The sequence below is a fragment of the Erpetoichthys calabaricus genome, chromosome 12 (genome assembly GCF_900747795.2).
Source record: "Erpetoichthys calabaricus chromosome 12, fErpCal1.3, whole genome shotgun sequence".
Lineage (NCBI taxonomy): Eukaryota > Metazoa > Chordata > Cladistia > Polypteriformes > Polypteridae > Erpetoichthys > Erpetoichthys calabaricus.
The window spans coordinates 85,094,877-85,120,645 of record NC_041405.2 but is presented as its reverse complement, the minus strand read 5'-3'; the positions used below and the strand labels follow the sequence as shown (position 1 = coordinate 85,120,645).

At 40.2% G+C, this 25,769-nt stretch overlaps 1 protein-coding gene across 1 annotated transcript in view; it reads right to left on the bottom strand.

Moving 5' to 3' along the window:
* The window catches only part of LOC127529914 (adhesion G-protein coupled receptor G2-like), a 65,500-nt gene that overhangs the window by 3,941 nt on the left and 35,790 nt on the right, over nt 1-25,769 (bottom strand). Inside the window, exons 10-12 of the mRNA XM_051935179.1 lie at nt 19,785-20,053; nt 18,815-18,914; nt 10,351-10,631 (exon numbers count right to left, since the gene is read on the bottom strand). Coding sequence (XP_051791139.1) covers nt 10,351-10,631; nt 18,815-18,914; nt 19,785-20,053 — 650 coding nt within the window. The remainder of the gene's footprint in view (nt 1-10,350; nt 10,632-18,814; nt 18,915-19,784; nt 20,054-25,769) is intronic.

Below are 25,769 nucleotides of genomic sequence, written 5' to 3'. Positions count from 1 at the left end.
CATAGCAAATGTTGTTGGATTATCACAATGGTGACACAAAATAGTGGCACACATGGAAAAATAAGAAGGTGGCAAAAAGCACACAAAATGTTTTCTAACAATTGAAAACAAATTCTTTAATAAAAATAAACGGATAAATATGAATCATCGTCTCTTAAAAAACACAATAGAAATTAATTATTGATAAAAAAGCTTGATCAAGTATGAAAAATTTGCCAACGTACAAAAACATAACAACAAGGGTCCACACTCAGTCGCCCCCAATATCTGAAGGTAGTGCAGGAAAAAAGAAATCAGAGTATGCAGTTGTGTAACATTTGTTACAGAATAACCTACAGCAGAAAGTGTAAACCACTCAGAGATAGAGAAAATTATACTTACATCTTGCTAAAAACAGACAGGCCTCTTGATATCAATCATATCAAGCCATCGAGCACTTATATCCTACTGAAGATTATGGCACCTAGCAGAGGTCACATAGCTATGGGGAGAAATCCAGTGCAGCTGCAGCCACAGAGATATTGTTCTCCTGAGGGAACCTACGTTAAACAGCCATTATCATCTCCTACTCTAGCACCACACCAAAGAATGCCAAAGTAGCTGTGAGAACTGTGAACAGTGCAATTACAACTGAAGAAAAGCTATATGGACTTGAGAGTTCCCTGCAGATTAAAAAAAATAGAGGAAATAAAATGCCTCTCCATGCTGTTTTGTTTGGGTTGAAAGGTTAGGAACATTTTAGACAGAAGGGTGTAGAAGAGAAGGCATAGAATGCGAATGCCCTATCAAAATTTGTAAATTTTTCCAAATTAAATCTAGGGTGTATGTAGTATGAACACTCTGATGATCGACAGAAATATAGTCACTTAGAGATCTATACATAGACAACATCTTTGCATCCTATGAACAATTACACTCCAAATTTTACTTTCCAGCAACACATTTCTTTCACTATCTTCAAATTAGAAACTTTGTTAAATAAAACCTGCCCAATTTTCTTCACCTGCCACCTACCTCTATGCTGGAAAAAATATTGCTCAGTCTCAAGGACTCAGACAGCATTTCTATAAAATATAAAACTATTTTACAGTCCCTCCCTTTCAAAGATCCAAGAGAAATGTGGGAAAAGGATCTCTTACTCAGTATTTCAGAAAAGGAGTGGAAGGTAGCAATGCACACAATTCACACGAGTTCCATATGCGTAAAGCATAGAATTATTCAACTCAAAATTATATATCAAGCACATCTGTCTCATTTAAAATTGTTGAAAATGTTTCCAGGGCAAGATCCAACCTGCGAACTTTGCAATCAAGTTCCAGCCTCACTGGGTCACACGTTTTGGGCCTGCACCAAATTAACATCATTCTGGACCAAGATTTTCAAATGCCTTTCAGACAGCTTGGTGTCACAATCCCTCCTAACCCATTAACAGCTGTGTTTGGTGAACTTTCAGATGGGCTTAAAGTGGAGAAGGACAAACAAACTGTAATTGCCTTTACTACACTATTGGCACGTAGACTTATCTTGTTCAACTGGAAGAATCCTAACTCTCCTATTCTAAGTCAGTAGGAAACTGATGTTATATACTATTTGAAACTGGCAGGATCTAATCAATAATATTTTAGAACAAGCATTTAAATTAAGGAAGCAGATTCTCTCCCCTCTTTTTTCTTTTTTTTACTCTATTTATCTTTACTAATTTATTAATTTATCTATTTACTTATTTTTACTAGCTTAAAGTTTTACTCTACAGGCCTAGCTCTCTTTCTCAGGAGTGAGGGTTGATTTGTTTCAAACCTATTTTGTAAAACTTGACTTATTTGTATGGAATGTTATTTTTTTATTTTTTTTTATTTATTTTATTAATTTTCATTGTAATCATTCCATACAAACAGATCAATTTATAACCCAAAAAATTTGAAGACTAATCAAACCCCACCCCTGAGAAGGAGAGCTTAGCTAAAGGAAAATTGCTTAAGGCTTTTTAATAAGGCAACATTAAACAAAAGAAAGGGAGAAGTAAATATCTATGTAAATAAGAGGTGGAGAAGGGAGTTAAATGTGGTAATAGTTATTTCTCTTATTCTAAAATAATATTGATTAAATCCTGCCATGTTTTGAAAAAGTTTTGTACAGATCCTCTAACTGAAAATTTGATTTTTTCCAATTTCAAATAATATAAAACATCGGTTTCCCACTGACTTATAAGAGGAGAATTAGGATTCTTCCAATTTAACAAAATAAGTCTGCGTGCCAAAAGTGTAGTGAATGCAATCACCGTTTGCTTGTCCTTCTCCAATTCAAGTCCATCTGGAAGAACACCGAACACAGCTGTTAATGGGTTAGGAGGGATTGTGATACCAAGGCTGTCTGAGAGGCACTTAAAAATTTTTGTCCAAAATGATGTTAGTTTGGTGCAGGCCCAAAACATGTGACCCAGTGAGGCAGGAGCTTGGTTGCAGCGTTCGCAGGTTGGATCCTGCCCTGGAAACATTTTGGACAGTTTTAGCGAGACAGATGGGCTCGATATATAATTTTTAGTTGAATAATTCTATGCTTTGCGCATATAGAACTCGAGTGAATTCTCTGCTTTGCTACCTTCCACTCCTTTTCTGATATATTGATTAAGAGATCTTCTTCCCAATGTCCTCTTGGATCTTTGAAAGGTAGGGACTCTAATAAGATTTTATATATTGCGGAAATAGTGTTTATTTCCTCGAAATTGAGCAGTATTTTTTCCAGCATTGTGGAGGGTGCAAGGTGGGGGAAATCGGGCAATTTCTGTTTAACAAAATTTCTAATTTGAAGATAGTAAAAGAAATGTGTAGCTGGGAGGTTGAATTTTGAACATAATTGTTCAAAAGATGTAAATATGTTGTCTATATAAAGATCTCTTAGCATTTTAATCCCAAAACTTTTTCAGGTATTAAAAACTGGATATACTTGCGAAGGTTGAAAGAGGTGGTTCTCTTGCAGAGGTGCCACTGATAAAAGATTTTCCATCTTAAAATGCTTTCTAATTTGGTTCTAATTTTATGGCTTGTATGTTTGCTGCCCAGTAATAAAACTGAAAATTAGGTAAAGCCATGCCACCTTCTGCCTGAGGTCTTTGTAGGGTCGCTCTTCGGATACGTGGGTGTTTTGAGTTCCAAATGAATGAGGTTATTGTTGAATCTAACTGTTTAAAAAACGATTTATTGATATATATTGGAATGTTTTGAAATAAAAAGAGAAGTTTAGGAAGGATATTCATCTTAACAATGTTAATTCTTCCGGCTAGAGTGAGATGAAGGGTTGACCATCTATGCAAGTCTTGCTTAATTTTTTCCATACAGACGCCAAAATTTTGTTGATAAAGAACTTTATGTTTACTTGTGATATTTACCCCTAGGTATTTAAACTGATCTGCTATGGTAAAAGGTAGGGTGTCTAATCTAATATTATATGCTTGTGAATTCACTGGAAAGAGTATACTTTTATTCAGATTAATTCTAAGACCAGATATCTTTTGAAATTCTGTTAGTGCTGTTAAAACAGCGGGGACAGTGTTTTCTGGGTCTGATATATATAAGACCATATCATCTGCATATAGAGAAATTTTCTGTTCCAGTCCTTCTCTGATAATCCCCTTTATCTGATAAGAATTTCGGCAGTGAACCACCAGTGGTTCAATAGTGATTGCAAACAACAGTGGCGGCAAGGGACATCCTTGTCTGGTACCACGTTCTAGTTTAAAGTAGTCTGAGCAAATGTTATTAATACAAACTGAAGCTTCTGGATTGGTATACAGTAGTTTGATCCATGCACAAATATTCAGGCCAAACCCAAATTTCTCCAATGCAGTGAAAAGGTAATTCCATTCAATCATATCAAATGCTTTTTCTGTGTCTAATGATAGTAATATCTCTGGGGTGTTTGATTTTGCTGGTGAATATATAACATTAAACAAGCGTTGGAGATTTGAAGATAAGTGTCGGCCTTTAATAAATCCAGTTTGATCTTGTGATATAGATAGATAGATAGATAGATACTTTATTAATTACCGAGGGCAGCATTTTCTCCATCCTTCTAGCTAGGATTTTTGAGAGTATCTTAACATCATTATTCAGGAGTGAAATTGGTCTGTATGATGCACATTGTAACAAGTCCTTATTTTGTTTAGGAAAGACGGTGATTAATGCTTGTCGAAATGTTTGAGGTAGTATTTGGTTGTCTCTAGCTTCTGTAAATGTTGCCAATAAGAGGGGAGCTAGCTGAGTGGAGAATTTCTTATAAAATTCTACGTGGTAACCATCAGGGCCTGATGATTTCCCACTTTGTAGTGACTTTATAGCGTCTAGTTCTGTTAGCGTTAGAGGTTTATCCAGTTCCTCAGCACTTAAAGCATCTATTTGTGGTATCTGTGATGTATCCAGAAATGCATCAGATTGTGTGTTGTCTTCTTTGGGCTCAGTGGAATATAAAGACTTATAGTAATCTCTAAATGTGTGCATTATTTTATTATGGTCGATGATTTCTTCTCCATTCTTGTTGGTGATTACTGGTATTGCATTGTGAACTTCTTGTTTATGAATTTATTGAGCTAAAAGCTTATTAGCTTTTTCTCCGTGTTCATAGTAATGCTGTCTAGACTTATAAATAAGTTGTTCAGTTTCTTTAGTTGTTAAGATGTTAAGTTCTGTATGCAGGGCCTGCCTTTTCCTGTGGAGAACTTCATTTGGACGCCTGGCTTGTTCTTCATCTATTCTAGTAATTTCATTTCTTAGCTCTGACACTTTCTTGGTTTCTAATTTATTTCTGTGGGAGAGATATGAAATAATCTGTCCTCTTAAGAAGGCCTTTAGAGTTTCCCAGTGTTCCTGCAGAAACCTCTGTGGACGTGTTTGTCTCTAGGAAGAAGCTGATTTGTTTGGATATAAATTCTGTGCAGTTCTCGTCTGCCAATAAAAGAGGGTTAAGACGCCATCTGCGAGGTGAGTGTGAGGGGCTTATTGATTTTAGCTCCAAGACTAGAGGGGCATGGTCAGAGATAACAATTGTGTCATATTTACATGATTTAATTGTAGGCAGGAAATTATTATCTATAAAAAAATAATCAATTCTTGAGTAGCTATAATGCACTGGTGAGTAGAACGAATATGTTCTTGAGTTTGGGTTAAGAAACCTCCAGGGGTCTGATAAGTTATGATCATTTAAAAACTGTGTAATTATCTTTGCAGTATTAGATGTCGTCCCCCCTGTCACAGGAGTCCTATCTAAGAGTGGATTTAAAACACAATTAAAGTCCCCAGCCATTATAATTTTATGAGTGTTCACATTGGGAATGGATGCAAATAGATTTTGCATGAATTCCTTATCATCAACATTGGGTGCATAAACATTTATCAAAATCATTTTACTGTTATATAAGTTGCCCATGACCATCACATATCTCCCTTCAGGGTCCGACACTACATCTGATGCTACAAATGGAACTGTTCTATGTATGAGAATTCCCACCCCTCTAGTTTTCTTTATAAAGCTAGAATGGAACATTTGGCCAGTCCAGTCTTTTTGTAATCTGAACTGATCCTTGGTTAGTAAGTGGGTCTCCTGTAAAAATACTATTTTAGCGTTTAAGCCTGTTAGGTGAGAGCATACTTTCTTTCTCTTTAATTCGTGATTCAGGCCTTTAACATTCCAACTCACAAAGTTAACTGTCCCATCATGGAGACATTGATTCTGAGTTTTTAATGTCATTTTATAGTTTTAATTGGTAATATGGCACTTGTAATCTTAGTTTCAAGATTCCCCATGAGTTATTGCATTTTAGCCTATTGTTGCATTGATATTTATAATTATAAGGATTACAAGAATAGATTAGATATGACCTGCTCTCCTTCTCTCCCCCCTTTATCCCCCTACCCCCCCCCCCATTTTGCCTCCCCACATGAGGCTAGATCCCACTTCGCGATGTTCCAGTCCTCTGACATACGAAGAGACAGAGCACGTCCAAAACAAAACAAACCCCACCCTGCAGTGGCGTTAGAGAATTAAAACAGAGATATCTTTTGCAGTTAAATTCTTAATACTATCTGCCGAAAATATTCTCATTAACAGTATTTAAGCTTGAAATAATCTTCAGCGCTTTTAAGTTAAGATATTAAGATTAAAAAAAAAAAAAAAAAAGAATCAACCCTGGGAATGATTTTAAAAACTAGTCTAGGATAAACCTGGTAATTCCTGCTGTAATAGTATAATGGTAATAGTATAAATAGTAGAAAAAGCAATAAACCAAGGGTATGATGTTAAACAGTCTACTTTAAGGTATAGTAAAATAAAAAAAAAAGAAAAGAAATAAAACTAATCCTACTTTAATTACTTCCACATTTTCACACTCACGTCTATAACTCTATAACTCTGATTAAAACATAAACATATAAAGTCCAGATAAAGAAAAGGATGTATAATTATAATACCAGTCTCTTTAAACATGGATCCAGAGAGCAGATCATAGGTCCTTCCCGTGCCTTGATAGAATACAGCTCCTTATTAACTTTCAAAAAAGTGTCGGAAACAGCTTCTTTAGTTCCTTTTCAGCTTCTTCTTTGCTTAGGAAAATATAATGTTGATCTTTGAACTTCCACTTTCAGTTTGGCGGGATACAAGAGGCTGTATTTGATATCGGCTTTCCATAGCAACTTTTTAATGTCGATGTAGGATCTGCGTTTTGCAGCTGTTGATGGTGAGAAGCCGGGAAAAATACGAATAAGATTATTTTCGAATATAATCTCTTGCTTGTGTCTGAGAAGTGCCATCACATCAAGCTTACATCGTAGTCGCTCGAAGCGGACAATAAAAGACCTAGGTTTAAAGGCGCTTGGTCTGTTTGTACGATAAGCCGTGGCTATCTCAATGTCGAGTTTAAAGTCATCTCCAATTATTTTAGACAGTAATTCTACTGCAAATTTCACTGGGCTTGAGCTTGAGCTTTCTAGTTTCTCAGGTATACCCTCAATTCTTATATTATTTCTTCTGCACCCATCCTCCAGGGCTGCAAGTCTGTCTCCAAGTTTTTTGCATTCGGAGTTCGCAGCTGTGGCTTTTTCATCGGCGTTAGACGCCAGTTGTTCCGCTGTTTCAACTCGAGCTGTGAGTCCCTGCTTAACGTCTTCCAGCTGATCTGAAACGTCATTAATATGGTCATCAAGCATTTTCAGTTTGGAATTAGTTTCTTCGATGTGTTCCACTAATTTCTCCAACATGCCTTTAACGTTCACGTCAAAACGTTTAAATAGACGCATTTCCTTATCTTTGTTATCCTTCTTGAGCTCAATGGTCACCTTATTAAGATCATTCTTGTTATCTTTCTTAAGCTCATTCTTAAGCTCATTCATGGCCGTAACCATGGCAGTGGCCAGTGTAGCGATCATCTCTTTCAGTTTGGACAGTTCGCTTCGGCTTTCGTGCTCCGCGAGTGGAAATGCAGCTCCTGTTACAGCAGGTGCTGCAGGCTCGCAATGAGTAGATGAGAGCACATGCTGCAGGGCCTTTTCTAGTCTCGAATGATCCTCAGAAATCGGCGATCCATCGTGACCTGTATCACTTGCACCTTCGCTCCCATTTTCACTCTCGACTGGAGACGATACAAAGGAGCAGGGTCCCAGGAAATCTGCGCATTCGTCTGCCTGTTCCAGGTCAGTCTCCGTGAGGCCATACCTTGCACTTGCACTCAGGCCGGAAGTCTGTCCAGACTTTGATACAGCTTTAAGTTTCTTTTCTGGTTCTTTCTGACTTTTCTTCTTGTTACTCATGCTTGTATATTGTAGTGGAAGTTCCTTGGTCGGGTTAAATACAGGATACCTCTAAATAATATGAAATACGTGGGAAAATAAAGCCGCTGCTAGTGGAGCTCTGCTTCAGACGTCCATCTCCTATAAACGGATGAAACCAACCCCTCCGTATGGATGTTATTTGATTTTAATAAAATGAATAAAATAAAAAAAAAGAAATATTGTAGCTCAAAGGTGTCACCCACATTGGAAGGGACTTCCTCTAACTGCCTCATGGCACCAAATGCTTCAATCATTCTTTGGACTGTTTGGGTCCTTTTTGGTTCGAGGGCTCTAGAAGAATGCACCCTGCTGTCATAACATGACAATTGTTGTTAAGTTCAGTTTGTTTAACTCTATAGTGTTTGAAAACCCTAGTTCTTAGTTCATAATTTGTAATTACTCTGCAAACGTTTTTTGTATCTTAGCACACTGCAGCCTGAGAGGCATGAGCTAAGAGTGCAGTAATTTGTCAATTCTTGTTAGAAGGTTTAGGAGATAAGAGTCAGTGCATGTTTTCTGGAGAATTTGAATTAAAAATATATCTTTTTAACATTTAGATTTGGGTGGATTGCATTTGATGTTTGACAGAAATAGACTGAATGTTTATATTATGATCAGAAAAAGACCTCTGCCTCTTTTAAACATCACTAAAAAACTGGGTCTCTCCCTGTTAAAGTACAATGGCAATTAAAACATTGTCTCCTGTGCAGTCTTAGATATAAACATGGAGCTCACAAACTCTACAAACTTGTTTGTACCACAGCTGTGCTGGGAAATGGAGGAACACCCTGTATCCAATTAGTGCATGTGACAATATCAATGAGGATGCTTATTTATTTATATTTATTAGTACACCCTGCCTACTACTGACAATGACTACCTAGGAATACCTGTGAATTACTGGAAATATATTTTATTGATTGTTGTGGTGTGAAATTTTCCATATAAGTTGATACATATTTTGTATGTCTTTATTTGTAACTTATAATACTAATGTCTATCATTGATAAGAACAGCAATGGTTTGATGGTTAAGAACCAGTTCTTTGTAATTTTACGACAGGGTTGGGGGAAGTGCCTAAAACAAGTTTGGCAAGTGTTTCTCTGCAGGGCTCTCTCAATCAACCCCCATAGGAAAGCCAATCTACCGAGCTGACAAGCATCAGCTAAGCAAATGGTTTTGAGGGCAGGTGGTATTCTGTGCCCCATTGTTCTAAAGTATGGCTGTTTGGAATTGGCTTGTATCAGAAGCCTTTAAGTACCATGACACCCTATTGGCTGTAGGGTGTGGACAGAGAATCTATAAATGTGCTTGCTTTACCCCTCCCTAGCTCTCTCACTTTTTTACCAACTGATGAAAGAGCATCTCACACACCATGAACTGAAAAGGACAACACAATGAAGAGCACAGCTCGGCAGCCATATTGAGACAGGCAATGCAGCCATTTCCGAAGAAAGCTGACCAAAAATGAAGACTTAACTAGAGACATTTTAAGTAACTAACAAGTCTGTGTGCTGCCTGAAACTACACATCAGCATTTATCAGGTTGTATGGTTGCCAATATTCAAATGTACTTTGCTTATTGTTATTATTTATGAACATTAATTAAAGTGTAACTTAACTCCTACTTGTTTTTTACTACACCTAATTGCCTGAGGTTATAAATGCAGAAGGGAAGGTGAGGAGAAGTTATAAAGTACATATCTTATAAACAGTGTTAAGTCTGTGAGATCTGAGGCTTTCTGACAAAGGCTACATATTAATAATACAAAAGGGGAAAGCAGAGTAATATATTAGTCTTCCAAGACAAAATATAGATAAATACTGCTCTTCTTCATTTTTTTACAAAGGTTATTTTCTACTTAACTGTATACTTTAAGTTTATTAACATATGTTAATCCATTATGTGACATTAAAATGCACCACCAACTCTGAAGTTTGCTAAGAGTTTTTGTCAACTTGTCTACATTTGTTATTAATACAATAACTTGAAGTCTGGCTTTAAAAAAGCAGCCCTAAATTTGGAATGGCAGAGCAGTTAGCAATACCTCATGGCGCTAGAGTTCTGGCACTTCAAATCACCATCCAGATATTGCCCACATAGGGTTTATAAGCTTGCTTTGTGTTTTTGAAACATTTTCTAAAGGTACTCTGGTTTCTATAATTCTGTTTCAGATGTACAACTTATATTTTTTATTTATTCTAAATCAGCCTTGTAATGGACTAGCATTCCATCCAGTCGTGCTCCAGATGTTACTGGCACAGGATCTGCTTAGCCACAACCCTATCTTATAACAAATTAAGAAATGGATGGATGGATGGATGGATGGATGGATGGATGGATGGATGGATGGATGGAAAAATGGAAACCCAAATTTGTTAAGCTGTTTAGTTATATCCAGACATTTCTCGGTTAATATTGTAAATAAAAGTTAGAAAAAGATGTTCCCCAGCTACAAGACTCAGGTTTGATAAATCAGTAGGAAAACGCAACAGTTCTACATATAATCTTGTAAAGGACACATGATAGCCTTACCTTGGAGGGAGTTGAAAATGGAGAACAGGTAGAGAAAAGGCACCTTTGCAGGGCCCCAGGCAAAACAAGCAAAGCTCCAAGTCAGGCCCAGTAGGAAGGTCAGGCTGACAATACCCTTCAGATCATAGAGGAAACCACTGCGGGTGCCTGCTGGTTTCTTGGACTTCATATTGCGGATCTGCACCAACACCACGATGAACACACCCAGATTGCACACAAGGACCAGCATAAAGTAAGCCACCACAGAGACGTAGAAAGTTGCATTATTTTGTACCCAGCAGCTGTAAGGCATATACAGTACAGTAAATTAAAAAACACTGCTACTGTCCAGCATAGACCAGAGAAGATCCAAAATCCACAAATCAAGGGGGCAGCGATGATAAGTAAAAAAAAAAGGCTATTCCTCTGTCAATAGAGATACATATCTGTACAGATAATTACTTATAAAATTAACTATTGCCAAATTAACATTTTCAGGTTAATTCAGAAACAGTTTTTATCTCAAACATAAAGGTACCATTTTTTGTATATACTATACTAGCAAAATACCCGCACTTCGCAGCGGAGAAGTAGTGTGTTAAAGAGGTTATGAAAAAGTAAAGGAAACATTTTAAAAATAACGTAACATGATTGTGAATGTAATTGTGTTGTCATTGTTATGAGTGTTGCTGGCATATATATATACATATACACATATACACACACATATACACACATATACAGATATATTATATATACATATACACATATTTTTTATATATATATATATATATATATATATACACATACATACATACATACATATACACACATAGATGCACTTACAATAACATAGAAATCAATATAAACAACATGAACATCATTATCATATGAGAATATGAAGTAATATATAAGAAGCACATTTCATATAAATATAAATTATTAAACAGTAAAATCTTCTTCTATAATTTGCTACCGTGGCTTTTCGTTGGTCTGTCCAGGATTTTAAATCACCTGTAGCTTGCAAACCGTTTCACCTATTGACTTGAAATCTGGTACACATATAATACGTCACGTCTGCTATCCGCTTTATGGGTGATGATTGTATTACTGTTTTTATGTTTATTTTATTTTAGAATCAACTCCTATCTGCGCACACCAGGGTGTCCGTGGGCGGATGCGTATGGTGTATTCACTCCATGTTATCGTGCATTGCGCTGTCAGTGTTATTTTGATAAAAGAAGTTGAACAATATATAAGAAGCGTATAAATTATTAAACAGTAAAACATTAACATTTAAGAAGTAAAGTTACATGAAGTACTACTGCAGTGCCTTCGGGTATACCTCATTTTTTGTTTGCCCATTACATGCTTAAATGTATAAATGTTTTGGTGCACCTACCCGAGAACACGCGACATATAACCGAGCGTGGGAGAAGCATGGATTTTAAACACGCGTTGAGTTCATCTGCTGGTCTCCCTCGTGGAATAACTGGTAATGTTTCACTAAAATCTACAGCGAGTAAAACGACATTACCTCCTATTTTTTTTTTTACGATCTCTGAGATCTTGCTTTTTTCGGTTCAAGGCTTCATAAGCTCTTTTATGTTGTATGGTGTACTTATCCCAAACCATCATCTTTGAATGTTGCAAGACTTTCGCCTTGTATGTAGATCGGGGTAATTACATTCATTGCATTCCTAGTCTGAATCACAATCTGATTGTATGGGTGGTTACCTGGCACTGTAGGGTTGCCACCCGTCCTTTAAAATACGGAATCGTGCCGGGTTTGAGAATGAAATTGCGCGTCCCGTTTTGAATCAATACTGGACGGGATTTATCCCGTATGTTTTGTATCATTTTTTTTTTAAAGCAGCGTCTCATGCAAATTATCCCACACGCATTTTATGAAGATGCCTCCTTTCCTACTTTGGATTGGGTAATACTTGATGTCATCGTTAGTTTGATTGGTGTTTTCAACTGTCCAGTGAGGAGGGCGTGTCTTTTAAGTACAGTCTGCAAAGTGTTGGCACTGAGATGTTGTGTTAGCGCCATACTTGAAGCCCCTAACGTTGCGGTCAGCAAGTCGGCTAACATCCGCCATGTGCCGTCTTTCAGTTGCGAGAAGCAGATCATAGAATGGTTGAAACTGTTGCCCCTAACGTTGCGCCACGGCGTGTGGTTCGTTTATACCTCGTGTCTTGTCATTAAACTTTTATCTCGCGAATATGTTATTGCAATCCGCAGCGGGAGCGTTTCTATAAACTTAATTGAAAGTTACGTTTTACACCGTGCTTTGTTTCCCTTATGAACATGCTTGTATGCTTAACTCGCTCCGTTCTCAATTGTTTAATTAATTTTTTGCTCTTCGCTGTTTGCGGCTGTTCCTCCATTTCCCCCTACTTTGTTCTTTTATCTCGCGAATATGTTATTGCAATCCTTAACGGGAGCATTTCAATAAACTGATTGAAAATAGTTTTGCATTTACCTTTTTAGTAAAAGGTGAGCTTTTAAGCCTGAGAAATCACCCCGTAAATGCACACGTTTAATTGCACATGTGTTAATAGGTATGCTTACACAGTATTAAAAGACAGTCAAAAATTAACGTCATTTACCTTCGTTCCCGCGTGTGACTCGTGCTGTAAATGTCTTCCTTGTTTTTAGTTCACGTGATTACGTAGGAGGCGTGATGACGCGATACGTGACTCCGCCTCCTCCATTACAGTGTATGGACAAAAAATATGTTCCAGTTATGACCATTACGCTTTGAATTTCGAAATGAAACCTGCCTAACTTTTGTAAGTAAGCTGTAAGGAATGAGCCTGCCAAATTTCAGCCTTCCACCTACACGGGAAGTTGGAGAATTAGTGATGAGTCAGTCAGTCAGTCAGTGAATGAGTCAGTCAGTGAGGGCTTTGCCTTTTATTATTATAGATAAGCATATAGGTCACGTACAGGATTCTGTCTAATGACATCTACCTTGAATCCACAGTGAGGAGATGGAAGGAAGGTGACACTAGGAAGTGAAAGTGAGAAGTGAAGTGGATTTTGGGGTTGCTTCTCCTTAACACTTTATTGGGATTCCTAAGTACATTATCAACTATACTGGATCAATTTTATATTAATAGATCATTTTAGATAATAGATAATTAATAGATAATTTTAAAAACTTAGATTAGATCTCTCCACAGCCTTCTCTGCTCAAGACTATGCAGATTTGATTCCGCTAAGCATCTGAGATTAGAATAGACCTTTTACATTTTTGCATTTGGTTGCTCTATTCTGTACAACCAGCAAGCCCGCGATTCTCAAAAGAATCGCAAATCCAAGAATGGCAATCACCTTATGGAGGGTGAGTGCGTCCTGGGAAATGTCATTTAATGAAATAAACATTTTTGTACTAAAGCGGTTTCTTTTTGGAGCTGTGACTCATGTGGTTGTGGTGTTTCAGAAGCACGTTGTAGGCGCCTTGTTTCCATCAGGACGTAAATGCATGACAATATCGCGGTGAAACGGAGGCTCACCGTCATCACTTCGAAACACAATTGCCATTTCATCAACGATGGGAACATTGTATCGTCTCGGATCCTGTTCTTTGTCCTTTATTAGCACTAAGGCAATTGTAGTTGGTGCCACACCGTCCGCCTATGCTTTTGTATTGGCTTCTCTTTCAATCTCATGTAGCATTTTCATAGAGTTTGCTAATGGGTGATTGTTTATGACGTCAGCTACGTTTCTCATTATTAGCTCTGTGGTTGACACACTGCGTCCTCCAGATGTAACACGTACATTTGGGCACATTTGCGGTGGTGATTTGGCTCAGGGTGCACTGTTCAAATCCGATGCAATATTTGTCAACACACGCGAAAGCAGTATGGGCCATTCCCAGGGGGGAAGCCGGTGCGTGATGAAATATCATGGAGGGTGGGTGCGTCTTGGGACAGTTCATTTCAACGCGCTTCTGTTATTGTTTTTCTTCATGCATTCTCGTTTTTGTTTGTGTATGGCTGTGTCGTCGTATATGCGGTGGTGTGGCCGGTCGCGTCCGGGCGGCTATACAACCTGGCGTGCGTGCTTTACCTCAGGTATAGTTCACAGGTCATAGGCATGGTAAAGTTTCCATTTAATTCAATAATCCCATTTGAACTAAAGTGGTTTCTTTGTGTGGGCGCCTTCAGTCATTGTTTTTATCCATGTTGTTTGGGCGCCACCTACTGACTCTGGTTTGAACTAACGCGGTTTGTTTGTGATATGGAGCATTCGTTTATTGTTTTTTTCCATCTGGTGTCGTATCTGTGTTTTCTGTGGCTGGACTGTTAATAATATATTACTGTAATACTGTAATGTGATTCAAATATGCTGTGTAGTCTGGACCTTTGTGGATTCCGTACTGTAATACTGTAATGTGATTCAAATATACTGTGTAGTCTGGACGTCTGAGGATTCCGTACTGTAATACTGTAATGTGATTCACATATGCGCTGAATCGTTTCATTGTTGTTTTCTCCATGGCTGTGTCGTTAGCTATGGACTTGGATTTGTATTTCCGTTAGTTGAGCTGTTTCATTTTTGAGCCGTGACTCCTTTGCCTGGGAGCTGTTTCATGCGCTTCATTTGTCTAGCGGGTGTGTTTTCTGTGGCTGTGTCGTTAGCTATGGGCGGGCTCGTTGCAGTGGCGATCACACCGGTGGGCGTGTTTTCTGTGGCTGTGTCAGTAGCTATGGGCGGGCTCGTTGCAGTGCGGCAGTGCGCGTGTGCTTCGATGCGCCCTGCGCCCTGCGTCCATAACCTTCGGTTAGTAATAAGGATTTCTGGTGCTGTTTTGTTTTTGATAGCATTGAAACCAGGGGTCTCATTTATAAACCTTTGTCTTCATTAAAGCGTGAAAGTATGGCTGTGCCAGAAAACAGTAAAATGCACATGCCAACAAAAATTTCGGGCATGTGCACATTTGTATGCAATTTACCCTTTATAAATCACAATTATCTTGTAAATGTGTGTATGTGAACATGCCTCAAAGCACCACCCTGAAACAAGTATATAATGGACCATGCCAATCTACCTCATATATATATAATGAACCAATTTACCTGCTGAGTTCCAACAATGGCAGCAAGAAGAGAGGCAAAAAGCAAAAACTCTGAAGAGTGTGAGATTCTCATCTCTAAAGTAGGGGCACGCAAAAGATCTTTATTTGGTGGTCTTAAGCACAGGTGTAACAAGTGCAAATATATTGTATGGCATCATGTTATCGCTGCTGTGCATGCTGTGAGCTCTATCACTATGCCTGAAATAAAATGACAAAAAATACAAAAATGGGGGCTCTCAAACAAAAAAGTGATCACTTGTCTCTGGCAAAATGTGAGTGCAACGTGAAGAGAGATAAAGCACATCAACACTTTCTGGTTCCAGTCTGCGAATGGCAAATGTAATTGGAGATGCTTTATTATGTGGCACTATGACAGAGCAGTCTGGTGTTTGGCAGTCTTATTTTGGCATCACAGATGAGTTGTACGTTAATAGAATGTAACTGCTTATGGTTAACAAAAGCAGCTTCATTCCCACAAGGTAACCATATTTTAATACTAGTAAGGTCAATTGCACCTGTCATGTTAGGAAAACCTGACATTGCTGTAAATTTCATTTTTAAATTGGCCTTTACACCCATGCCATATGGATACTGAATGTAGGTACTCATCAGTTGTTTATGACTTCCAGCACAGAGAATATAATGGAGCTGAAGCTTGGCTGAGATATTCCTGACCTGTTGGCCAGCTCCATGTGATGCTGACAAAAGGTCAATCACTGTTAAAACTCAAATATGAACAGGTATAGCCCGATTTTGTCATGTCTGCTGGGCCCAACACATTAATACAAGAGAATGGTTCTTGGAAATTTAAATTAACTCATAAGTCAATCATTATCAAGGGCAAAAAAATCCTGCTGATCTCTAAAAGCATATTCTCTTCAGATGTAACCATTAGTATATCCTTGAAGGAACGGCAAAAAAGCCATGTATCAATCCATTAAGGTATGAATAGGCTATAGGGAATCATATTTATATGTAGCTCATACTGTATTTATAAGTACTATTTACTTAATGCAATTAGTGGCAATAAGTGATTGCATTGGTTTCCAATCCTGGGAAGTGACAACAGGTAGCCTAAATGTCTTCTTCTTCTTTTGGGCTGTTCCTGTTTGGGGTCACCACAGCGGATCATCTGTTTCGATATCTTCCTGTCCTCTGCATCTTGCTCTGTCACACCCACCACCTGCATGTCCATGAACCTCCTCTTAGGCCTTCCTCTTTTTCTCTTGCCCGGCAGCTCCATCTTTAACATCCTTCTCCCAATATACCCAGCATCTGTCTTCTGCAAATGTCCAAACCAACGCAAATCTCACCTCTCTGACTTTGTCTCCAAACCGTCCATCCTGAGCTGACCCTCTAATGTACAGATTTCTAATCCTGTCCATCTTCGTCACACCCAATGCAAATCTTAACATCTTTAACTCTGCCACCTCCAGCTCTGTCTCCTGTCTTTTAATTAGTGCCATCTTCTTCAACCCATATAACGTAGCTGGTCTCATCTACCATCTTGTAGACCTTCCCTTTCACTCTTGCTGGTATCTTACAAATCACAAATCAGGTTGCCTAAACTGAAAAAAAAATTAAAAAGTTCTTCAGTGCAAATATGCAGTATTGACCCTCTAAAAAGGGAACTAAAATCAAGCCTATACGCCATATTCATCACTTTTGAGATTTGATATATTTGATACTTCAATGCACATTATAATAATGGCTCTGTGATATGATTAATTATATGCACCAGTCATCATTTAGCTGGATTGGTGGCATTTCCCTATTTGATGAAGGGTGTCGTCATTTCCCACTTTCTCCTAAATGTTACATATGCATGGGTCGGAGTTACTGTAAATATATGCAAAATCTCACATCAAGTTTTCTTCTATAAATCCTGGCTTTTGTGTGGAAAGTTATGTATGCACATTTCGGGTCTCTTATTTTCTCTCTAAAGGAGAGTCCAATCACCTGTGGATAAAAGCTAATTTCAGCTGCTTGTACCTGCAATTTCATTCTTTTGGTCATTACCCAATCTATCTATCGATCACACCACCCTTTGTCCCCTCACTCGTGAACAAGACTCTGAGGTACTTGAAATTCCTGCACTTGAGGCAGTAACTCGCCTCTCACTTGAATTAGACAGTACAGCTTTTCCCCACCGAGGACCATGACCTCAGATTTGGAGTTGCTGATCCTCACCCCTGCTATAGCACACTTGGGCGCAAACCATCCCAATTCATGCTGAAGTTTACAGCCTGATGAAGATAAACAGGAGTATGTCATCTGCAAAAAGCAGAGATGCAATTCTAAGGCCACCAAAATGGACACCTTTACACCTTTCAGCTGGCACTGATGTTTTTCCAAGTATGTGGACACAGCTTTCACTGTGATTATACAAAGACTGAATAGTCTTATTAGGCAACCGAACTCCCTGCTCTCCCAGCATCCTCCACAAAATCCCTCAAGGAATATTGTTATGTTTGTTAACATTAAATTATTATTATCCGACATGACTGCTGCTGAGTACTCACTCTGGCTTTATAAGTAGGCTAGAGAAAAGGATTCATCAGTTGTTCAATAAGTTTATAGTGGAATTTACAAACAGTATTCTTGTTTCTTGATTTATTTCTGTTCTTAGATTTTTTACTCTAATTTACAATTTTTGGATTGTGTATTTGGACTTGGTTGTTGTGGATTGCATTTTCAGGCAAATCATTTTTTTTGTTCTAAAGAGCATTTTGTTATATTTTTCTTTTTTTTGGTAATAAAATTCTTTTATTATTCCTTGTTGCCCTTTTGGTTATAAGCCAGGTTTTTCTTTTAAAGTTTTAAAGCCATCGTCACATTTACAGTAGAAGCCTGTCTGTGCTGACGCCTACAGGTAGTACTTGGAGAACTGGCTTTTTGCTTTTTCTATTGGCTTGAGTGAGCCTATTCTGGGCTTGCCAGTGAAGGTCCTTGTCTGCTTTTGTGGTTAATATTGGAGGCCTCCCACCCTTTCCCCATGGTTTTGAGTCTGTTTTAGATTGGGTTTCCTCACTGTACTATCAAGTGTTCTTCTGTCAATATGAGGTAATACCATCAGAAATCTTTATAGTATGTGAGCTTACTCCCCTGGTGGGGTTTGTAAGCAAAAATTTGCAAATTGACAAACACTATCTGCAAGCTGCACTAAAGATAGACAGACCTGACCAAGCAGGGGCATGTAATTAGAAATTAAGAAAGACGTTTTCAAAGTAGGTGAGGCAAGCAACTGTTAAGCTTAATGCTACCCCTCTTGTACTTTGCCCTTCATGTGTTAGCCATACATACAGCTATGACTTTTATCTGCTCTATTTTGAAAATTCATTTATGGCTGCCAACATAATTTGCAATATTGGAGAATAGTGAACTAGTTATACTTACAAATGATCATTTGAACTCTTGACTGAATTGGCATATATAATTTTGCCGTATGCATCTTTGTCAATTGCTAAAACAATGCTAACAACAGCCAGTGGAGCACCTGGGAATAGAAATCATTAAACATTAAACAGAGATCATTAAACAGCATCTGCATTAGTAAACTGGTTCTAGGAAAATTGTTATGTTTTTCTTCTACAGCTTAGAAGCACTGCATTTTTACTGAAGCTTTTTGTAATCCCCCAGCTTGCTTAATTTTTACTGCGTACATAGAATTTGCACCAATGTGAATGTTGTGTTGAACGTTGTGGCAATTTCTCAGTCACGAATAATCTTAGCCTTGTCATTTAAATGACAACTGCAGTATTTGAGCATTGCTAAACTGTGCAAATTAAAAAAAAAACCTGATTCAGTTAATTGGATTGGTTTTCTTTTGTTTAGTTACCCACACTAATGTACAAAAAATGTGGGTCACAATTGCACAGAGTGAATACAAGCAGTCTGTGATCAGTAACCATGTTCAACGTGCCAAAGAAAATACAAAGAAATAATGATGAAGTTGTGGTAGTCTGCCCATCTGAAAAATGGCTGCCGTTGAAAATAGGGTGGCAGGGCCTGGAAAGGCCTAATACAAGGAAGGAAAGAGGGCACTGGCATGTTATTTTGAAACTGATGCACTCCTAGTGAAATGTTCCAATATAATTGCAGAGATGTATGATGTGTGGGTGGGGATGCATTTTAAAGTTTAACAAATACATTTTTGCCCATCACTTTTGTTTATTTTTCATGTGTGTTACAATTATAATTATTAAATGCATTTTATAAACAATGACTTAAGGTCAAAAGACCAAGTCTCTTTATACATTTTAAAATCATTTTATTTCAATGACATAAATGAACACATAAGATCAGTAATTTGCTGCTAGTTTATAAGCCACACTAACACCAGTAAGTTGAAAAGGTGAGCCCTTACCCCAGCCAAATATGCAGAACTTCAGGATATATGAGGGAATGTAGACATTGAAGACCTTGACAAGTGCAAAGTACATGTGCACAGCCTCTAAACCCATCCAGGTAAAGGATGCTAGCAAGAAGTAGTGCATGAAAACTGCTATGGTGATACACAGGCCATAGCTTCCAAAAGATGAAAACCAAGAATTCACCAGAAAGACAAGATTGAGCAAGAGGAGTGCAGTGGAAAGATTCATGAGAATCTTAGAAGGATAATCCCGCCTAAGTTTTCTGGAAGAGAAAGAAAAAAATGAACATAACAGTTGGATGTCTGTTGTCCTCCAGAAAGAAACATAAAAAGATCAATAAAGATATCCAACTGGCAACCAGTCTTTGCAGCCAGGTATGTCTAGCACTTAAGATTCTATGTTCTTCAGTTTTTGGCACTTACATCATTTATTTTTTATGCTATGACTGTGAAGTAATTTTGTTGCAATTTTGAATTAATGCTTTCTACCATGGGTGGCACAGTGGTGTAGTGGTAGCACTGCTGCCTCGCAGTAAGGAGACCTGGGTTTGCTGCATGGAATTTGCATGTTCTCCCCAAGTCTGCGTGGGTTTCCACCCACATTCCAAAGACATGCAGGTTAGGTGCATTGGCGATCCTAAATTGTACCTAGTGTGTGCTTGGTGTGTGGGTGTGTGTGCCTTGCGGTGGGCTGGCTCCCTGCCCGAGGTTTGTTCCTGCCTTGCGCCCTGTGCTGGCTGGGATTGGCTTCTGCAGACCCTCGTGACTCTGTGTTAGGATATAGCGGGTTGGATAATGACTGACTGACTGTTTTCTACCATTATCCCCATTTTGAGCATTCCCTTTGCATTCACCACCATTATGCGTATTGATTTTGTGGGCACTGCCATGTTGTTTATGGCAGTGACTTGTGACATTATCTCATTTTGCCTATAAAAGATGATAGATAGATAGATAGATAGATAGATAGATAGATAGATAGATAGATAGATAGATAGATAGATAGATAGATAGATAGATAGATAGATAGATAGATAGATAGATAGATAGATAGATAGATAGATAGATAGATAGATAGATACTTTATTAATCCCAAGGGGAAATTCACAGATGGCCTTGTGTCCAAGTTAAAAATGACAACTTTAGTGATAACTTGGGGTAATTTAAAACTCAACAGTTTAAGGGACATTGCTATTAATATGTTTTTGACTGATTTCTGTGTTTAGTGTTTCTGGCATTGATGGTCATGTGTGTTTCTTGACTAAGACACCACCTGTCTCTTTGAACTATTCCATCTCCTGGTCATAATGATTCCAGCATTAATTCTCTCATAGTAGCCATTGCAGCCCATTATTCTGTTGGCTTATGTCAACAAAAGTTCACATAATTGTTATTTTAGCTTGCATTAATAGATTTTCTATCTTTCAATATTCTGTATATTTCTTTGAAGTTTTATGGTTTTACATTATGAACAATTCACTTCATTTTATTTTTTGTTTTTGTACTTATGTTTTAATTTGGGACTTGTTATTTTATTTTTATCTTGATGAGATGATATTTAAACTGCCACTCCATATCTTTCATTATTCAAGACTGATCTTCTGGTTTCTTTTTAGCTTTGAAATAATTAATTTCTCCTTTCATAATCTGCATATTGTTAAACCAAAAGGAATAAACAAACTTAAAATTTGGACAAACATTTCTCAAAAAAAGAAAAGCAATTGTCAGAGAGAAAATCTTTCTTATGTAACAAAAGAGGTGTTTTCTTTATCTAAACAAAATGCAGGGAATTATTGAGCATCTGATGGCCACTTTTTTATTTTACATGTGATGTCACATGCACACATATAGGATAAAACTAGAGTTGCTAACATTCATGAACAAAAATAAGGCAACAACCAGGGTGGGTGAAACAAATAGTGTTCAGTTACAGAGCACAACTTATCTGTTTCAGAGACGGAATGATTCTGTTAAACAAGAAACAGTTGGCAACCTTAGATAAACCCTAATGATTGGAGGCATCACAGACAACAGAAATGAAATGTCGCAGTGTACTAATGTCATCATAAATATATAAACTGTGGAACTAGCCCCGAACACAAACAGGCAGACATATTATTAAACACCACCACACGTTTATTTACACTAATATTTGCAAAGTTAAGTGCACCACAACCACAAAGTCCCCCAAAGTCTAGGCCAAACCACACTGCCTTTTCACTCTTTAGGCCGCCTCCTTGTCTCCTCCAGAGACCTTGTCCTGCTTCTCTCCCGACTCCAGCCTCCCTGTGAAGGGAGGCAGCCCCTTTTATGTGCTCCAGGTGTGTTCTGGCAATCTCCCACCGACACCTCAGTGTGGCAGAAGTGCCAGCTGCGTACCCGGAAGCACTCTGGGTGTCCCCACTTGTCATCCCTCCAGCACTTCCTGGTGTGGCGGAAGTGCTGGGGTCCAGGGTACTCCAGGCATGGGGGCGCCCCCTTGCGGTGACCATGGAACCCTACAGGGTTGAGCTTCCCAGCTCTGTACCCGTGGCCCCCAAAAGAACCAGGGTGGTCACCCCCTCGTGGTCTGGAGCAGGTGTGAGCCCTCCTCCGGTCTTCCTGGGCGCCACCCCCAGCCGCGTGCCACAAAACGTGCAAAGATCAAAACATTATGATCTCCGCTACAATTGTGAACCTCCAAGGCTGCTTTTGCTCACTTCTCATGTTCTACTAGTTTGCACAAGATTACTACAAGAACCTAAAAACATTCTTGTAATACACTGCATATTTTCATGAAAATCTTGGCTTTGTGGTATTTGCAGATACTGTATAATGAGACAAATGTGGTCTTATTGTTTATAATCAAAAACATTTGGTTTTATTGTGTACTCATCCCAAAACCATATCACCCAAACTTAGCTTTCCATACAAATGTTACCTTTCATTATTAACCATTAAAACTTCAAAATGATATGCCAATGAGAAAAGGTGTAATGCTGTATTGATTTAGATAGCTGGTTTATCTGAGCAAAAGGATTCCATAGCTAAAGATTCTGTTCAATTGAAAGCATAAATGTTTCCCTTTGGGAGTGCTGCTTTGGGTAATAAGTCTATTGGACAGTCATGTTCTCTACAAGGGGGTAACTTTTGAGTTAATCCATCCATCCATCCATTGTCTCCCGCTTATCCGAGGTCGGGTCGCGGGGGCAGCAGCTTGAGCAGAGATGCCCAGACTTCCCTCTCCCCGGCCACTTCTTCTAGCTCTTCCGGGAGAATCCCAAGGCATTCCCAGGCCAGTCGAGAGACATAGTCCCTCCAACGTGTCCTGGGTCTTCCCCGGGGCCTCCTCCCGGTTAGACGTGCCCGGAACACCTCACCAGGGAGGCGTCCATAAGGCATCCTGATCAGATGCCCGAGCCACCTCATCTGACTCCTCTCGATGCGGAGGAGCAGCGGCTCTACTCTGAGCCCCTCCCGGATGACTGAGATTCTCACCCTATCTTTAAGGGAAAGCCCAGACACCCTGCGGAGGAAACTCATTTCAGCCGCTTGTATTCACGATCTCGTTCTTTCGGTCACTACCCATAGCTCATGACCATAGGTGAGGGTAGGAACATAGATCGACTGGTAAATTGAGAGCTTTGCCTTGCGGCTCAGCTCCTTTTTCACCACGACAGACCGATGCAGCGCCCGCATTACTGCGGATGCCGCACTGATCCGCCTGTCGATCTCATGCTCCATTCTTCCCTCACTCGTGAACAAGACCCTGAGATACTTGAACTCCTCCACTTGGGGCAGGATCTCGCTCCCAACCCTGAGAGGGCACTCCACCCTTTTCCGGTTGAGGACCATGGTCTCGGATTTGGAGGTGCTGATTCTCATCCCAGCCGCTTCACACTCGGCTGCGAACCTATCCAGAGAGAGCTGAAGATCACGGCCTGATGAAGCAAACAGGACAACATCATCTGCAAAAAGCAGTGACCCAATCCTGAGCCCACCAAACCGGACCACCTCAACGCCCTGGCTGCGCCTAGAAATTCTGTCCATAAAAGTTATGAACAGAATCGGTGACAAAGGGCAGCCGTGGCGGAGTCCAACTCTCACTGGAAACGGGTTCGACTTACTGCCAGCAATGCGGACCAAGCTCTGGCACCAATCGTACAGGGACCGAACAGCCCTTATCAGGGGGGCCGGTACCCCATACTCTCGGAGTACCCCCCACAGGATTCCCCGACAGTCGAATGCCTTTTCCAAGTCCACAAAACACATGTAGACTGGTTGGGCAAACTCCCATGCACCCTCCAGGACCCTGCTAAGGGTATAGAGCTGGTCCACTGTTCCGCGACCAGGACGGAAACCACACTGTTCCTCCTGAATCCGAGGCTCGACTATCCGACGGACCCTCCTCTCCAGGACCCCTGAATAGACTTTTCCAGGGAGGCTGAGGAGTGTGATCCCTCTGTAGTTGGAACACACCCTCTGATCCCCCTTCTTAAAGAGGGGGACTACCACCCCAGTCTGCCAATCCAGAGGCACTGTCCCTGATGTCCATGCGATGTTGCTGAGGCGTGTCAACCAAGACAGTCCTACAACATCCAGAGCCTTGAGGAACTCCGGGCGTATCTCATCCACCCCCGGGGCCCTATCACCAAGGAGTTTTTTGACCACCTCGGTGACCTCAGTCCCAGAGATGGGGAAGCCCACCTCTGAATCCCCAAGCTCTGCTTCCTCATTGGAAGGCATGTTAATGGGATTGAGGAGGTCTTCGAAGTACTCCCCCCACCGACCCACAACGTCCCGAGTCGAGGTCAGCAGCGCACCATCCCCACCATACACAGTGTTGACACTGCACTGCTTCCCCTTCCTGAGACGCCGGATGGTGGACCAGAATCTCCTCGAAGCCATCCGAAAGTCGTTCTCCATGGCCTCCCCAAACTCCTCCCATGCCCGAGTTTTTGCCTCAGCAACCACCAAAGCCGCATTCCGCTTGGCCTGCCGGTACCTATCAGCTGCCTCCAGAGTCCCACAGGACAAAAGGGTCCTGTAGGACTCCTTCTTCAGCTTGACGGCATCCTTCACCGCCAGTGTCTACCAATGGGTTCGGGGATTGCCGCCACGACAGGTACCAACCACCTTACGGCCACAGCTCCGGTCAGCTGCCTCAACAATAGAGGCACGGAACATGGCCCATTCGGACTCAATGTCCCCCACCTCCCTCGGGATGTGGTCGAAGTTCTGCCGGAGGTGGGAGTTGAAGCTACTTCTGACAGGGGGCTCTGCCAGACGTTCCCAGCAGACCCTCACAACACATTTGGGCCTACCACGCCTGACCGGCATCCTCCCCCCACCATCGAAGCCAACTCACCACCAAGTGGTGATCAGTTGACAGCTCCGCCCCTCTCTTCACCCGAGTGTCCAAGACATGTGGCCGCAAGTCCGACGACACGACCACAAAGTCGATCATCGAACTGAGGCCTAGGGTGTCCTGGTGCCAAGTGCACATATGAACACCCCTATGCTTGAACATGGTGTTCGTTATGGACAATCCGTGACGAGCACAGAAGTCCAATAACAAAACACCGCTCAGGTTCAGATCAGGGGGGCCATTCCTCCCAATCACGCCCTTCCAGGTCTCACTGTCATTGCCCACGTGAGCATTGAAGTCTCCCAGCAGAACGAGGGAGTCCCCAGAAGGTATGCCCTCTAGCACCCCCTCCAGGAACTCCAAAAAGGGTGGGTACTCTGAACTGCTGTTCGGTGCATACACACAAACAACAGTTAGGACCCGTCCCCCCACCCGAAGGCGAAGGGAGGCTACCCTCTCGTCCACCGGGGTAAACCCCAATGTACAGGCTCCAAGTCGGGGGGCAATAAGTATACCCACACCCGCTCGGCGCCTCTCACCGGGGGCAACTCCAGAGTGGTAGAGAGTCCAGACCCTCTCAAGGAGATTGGTTCCAGAGTCCAAGCTGTGCGTCGAGGTGAGTCCGACTATAT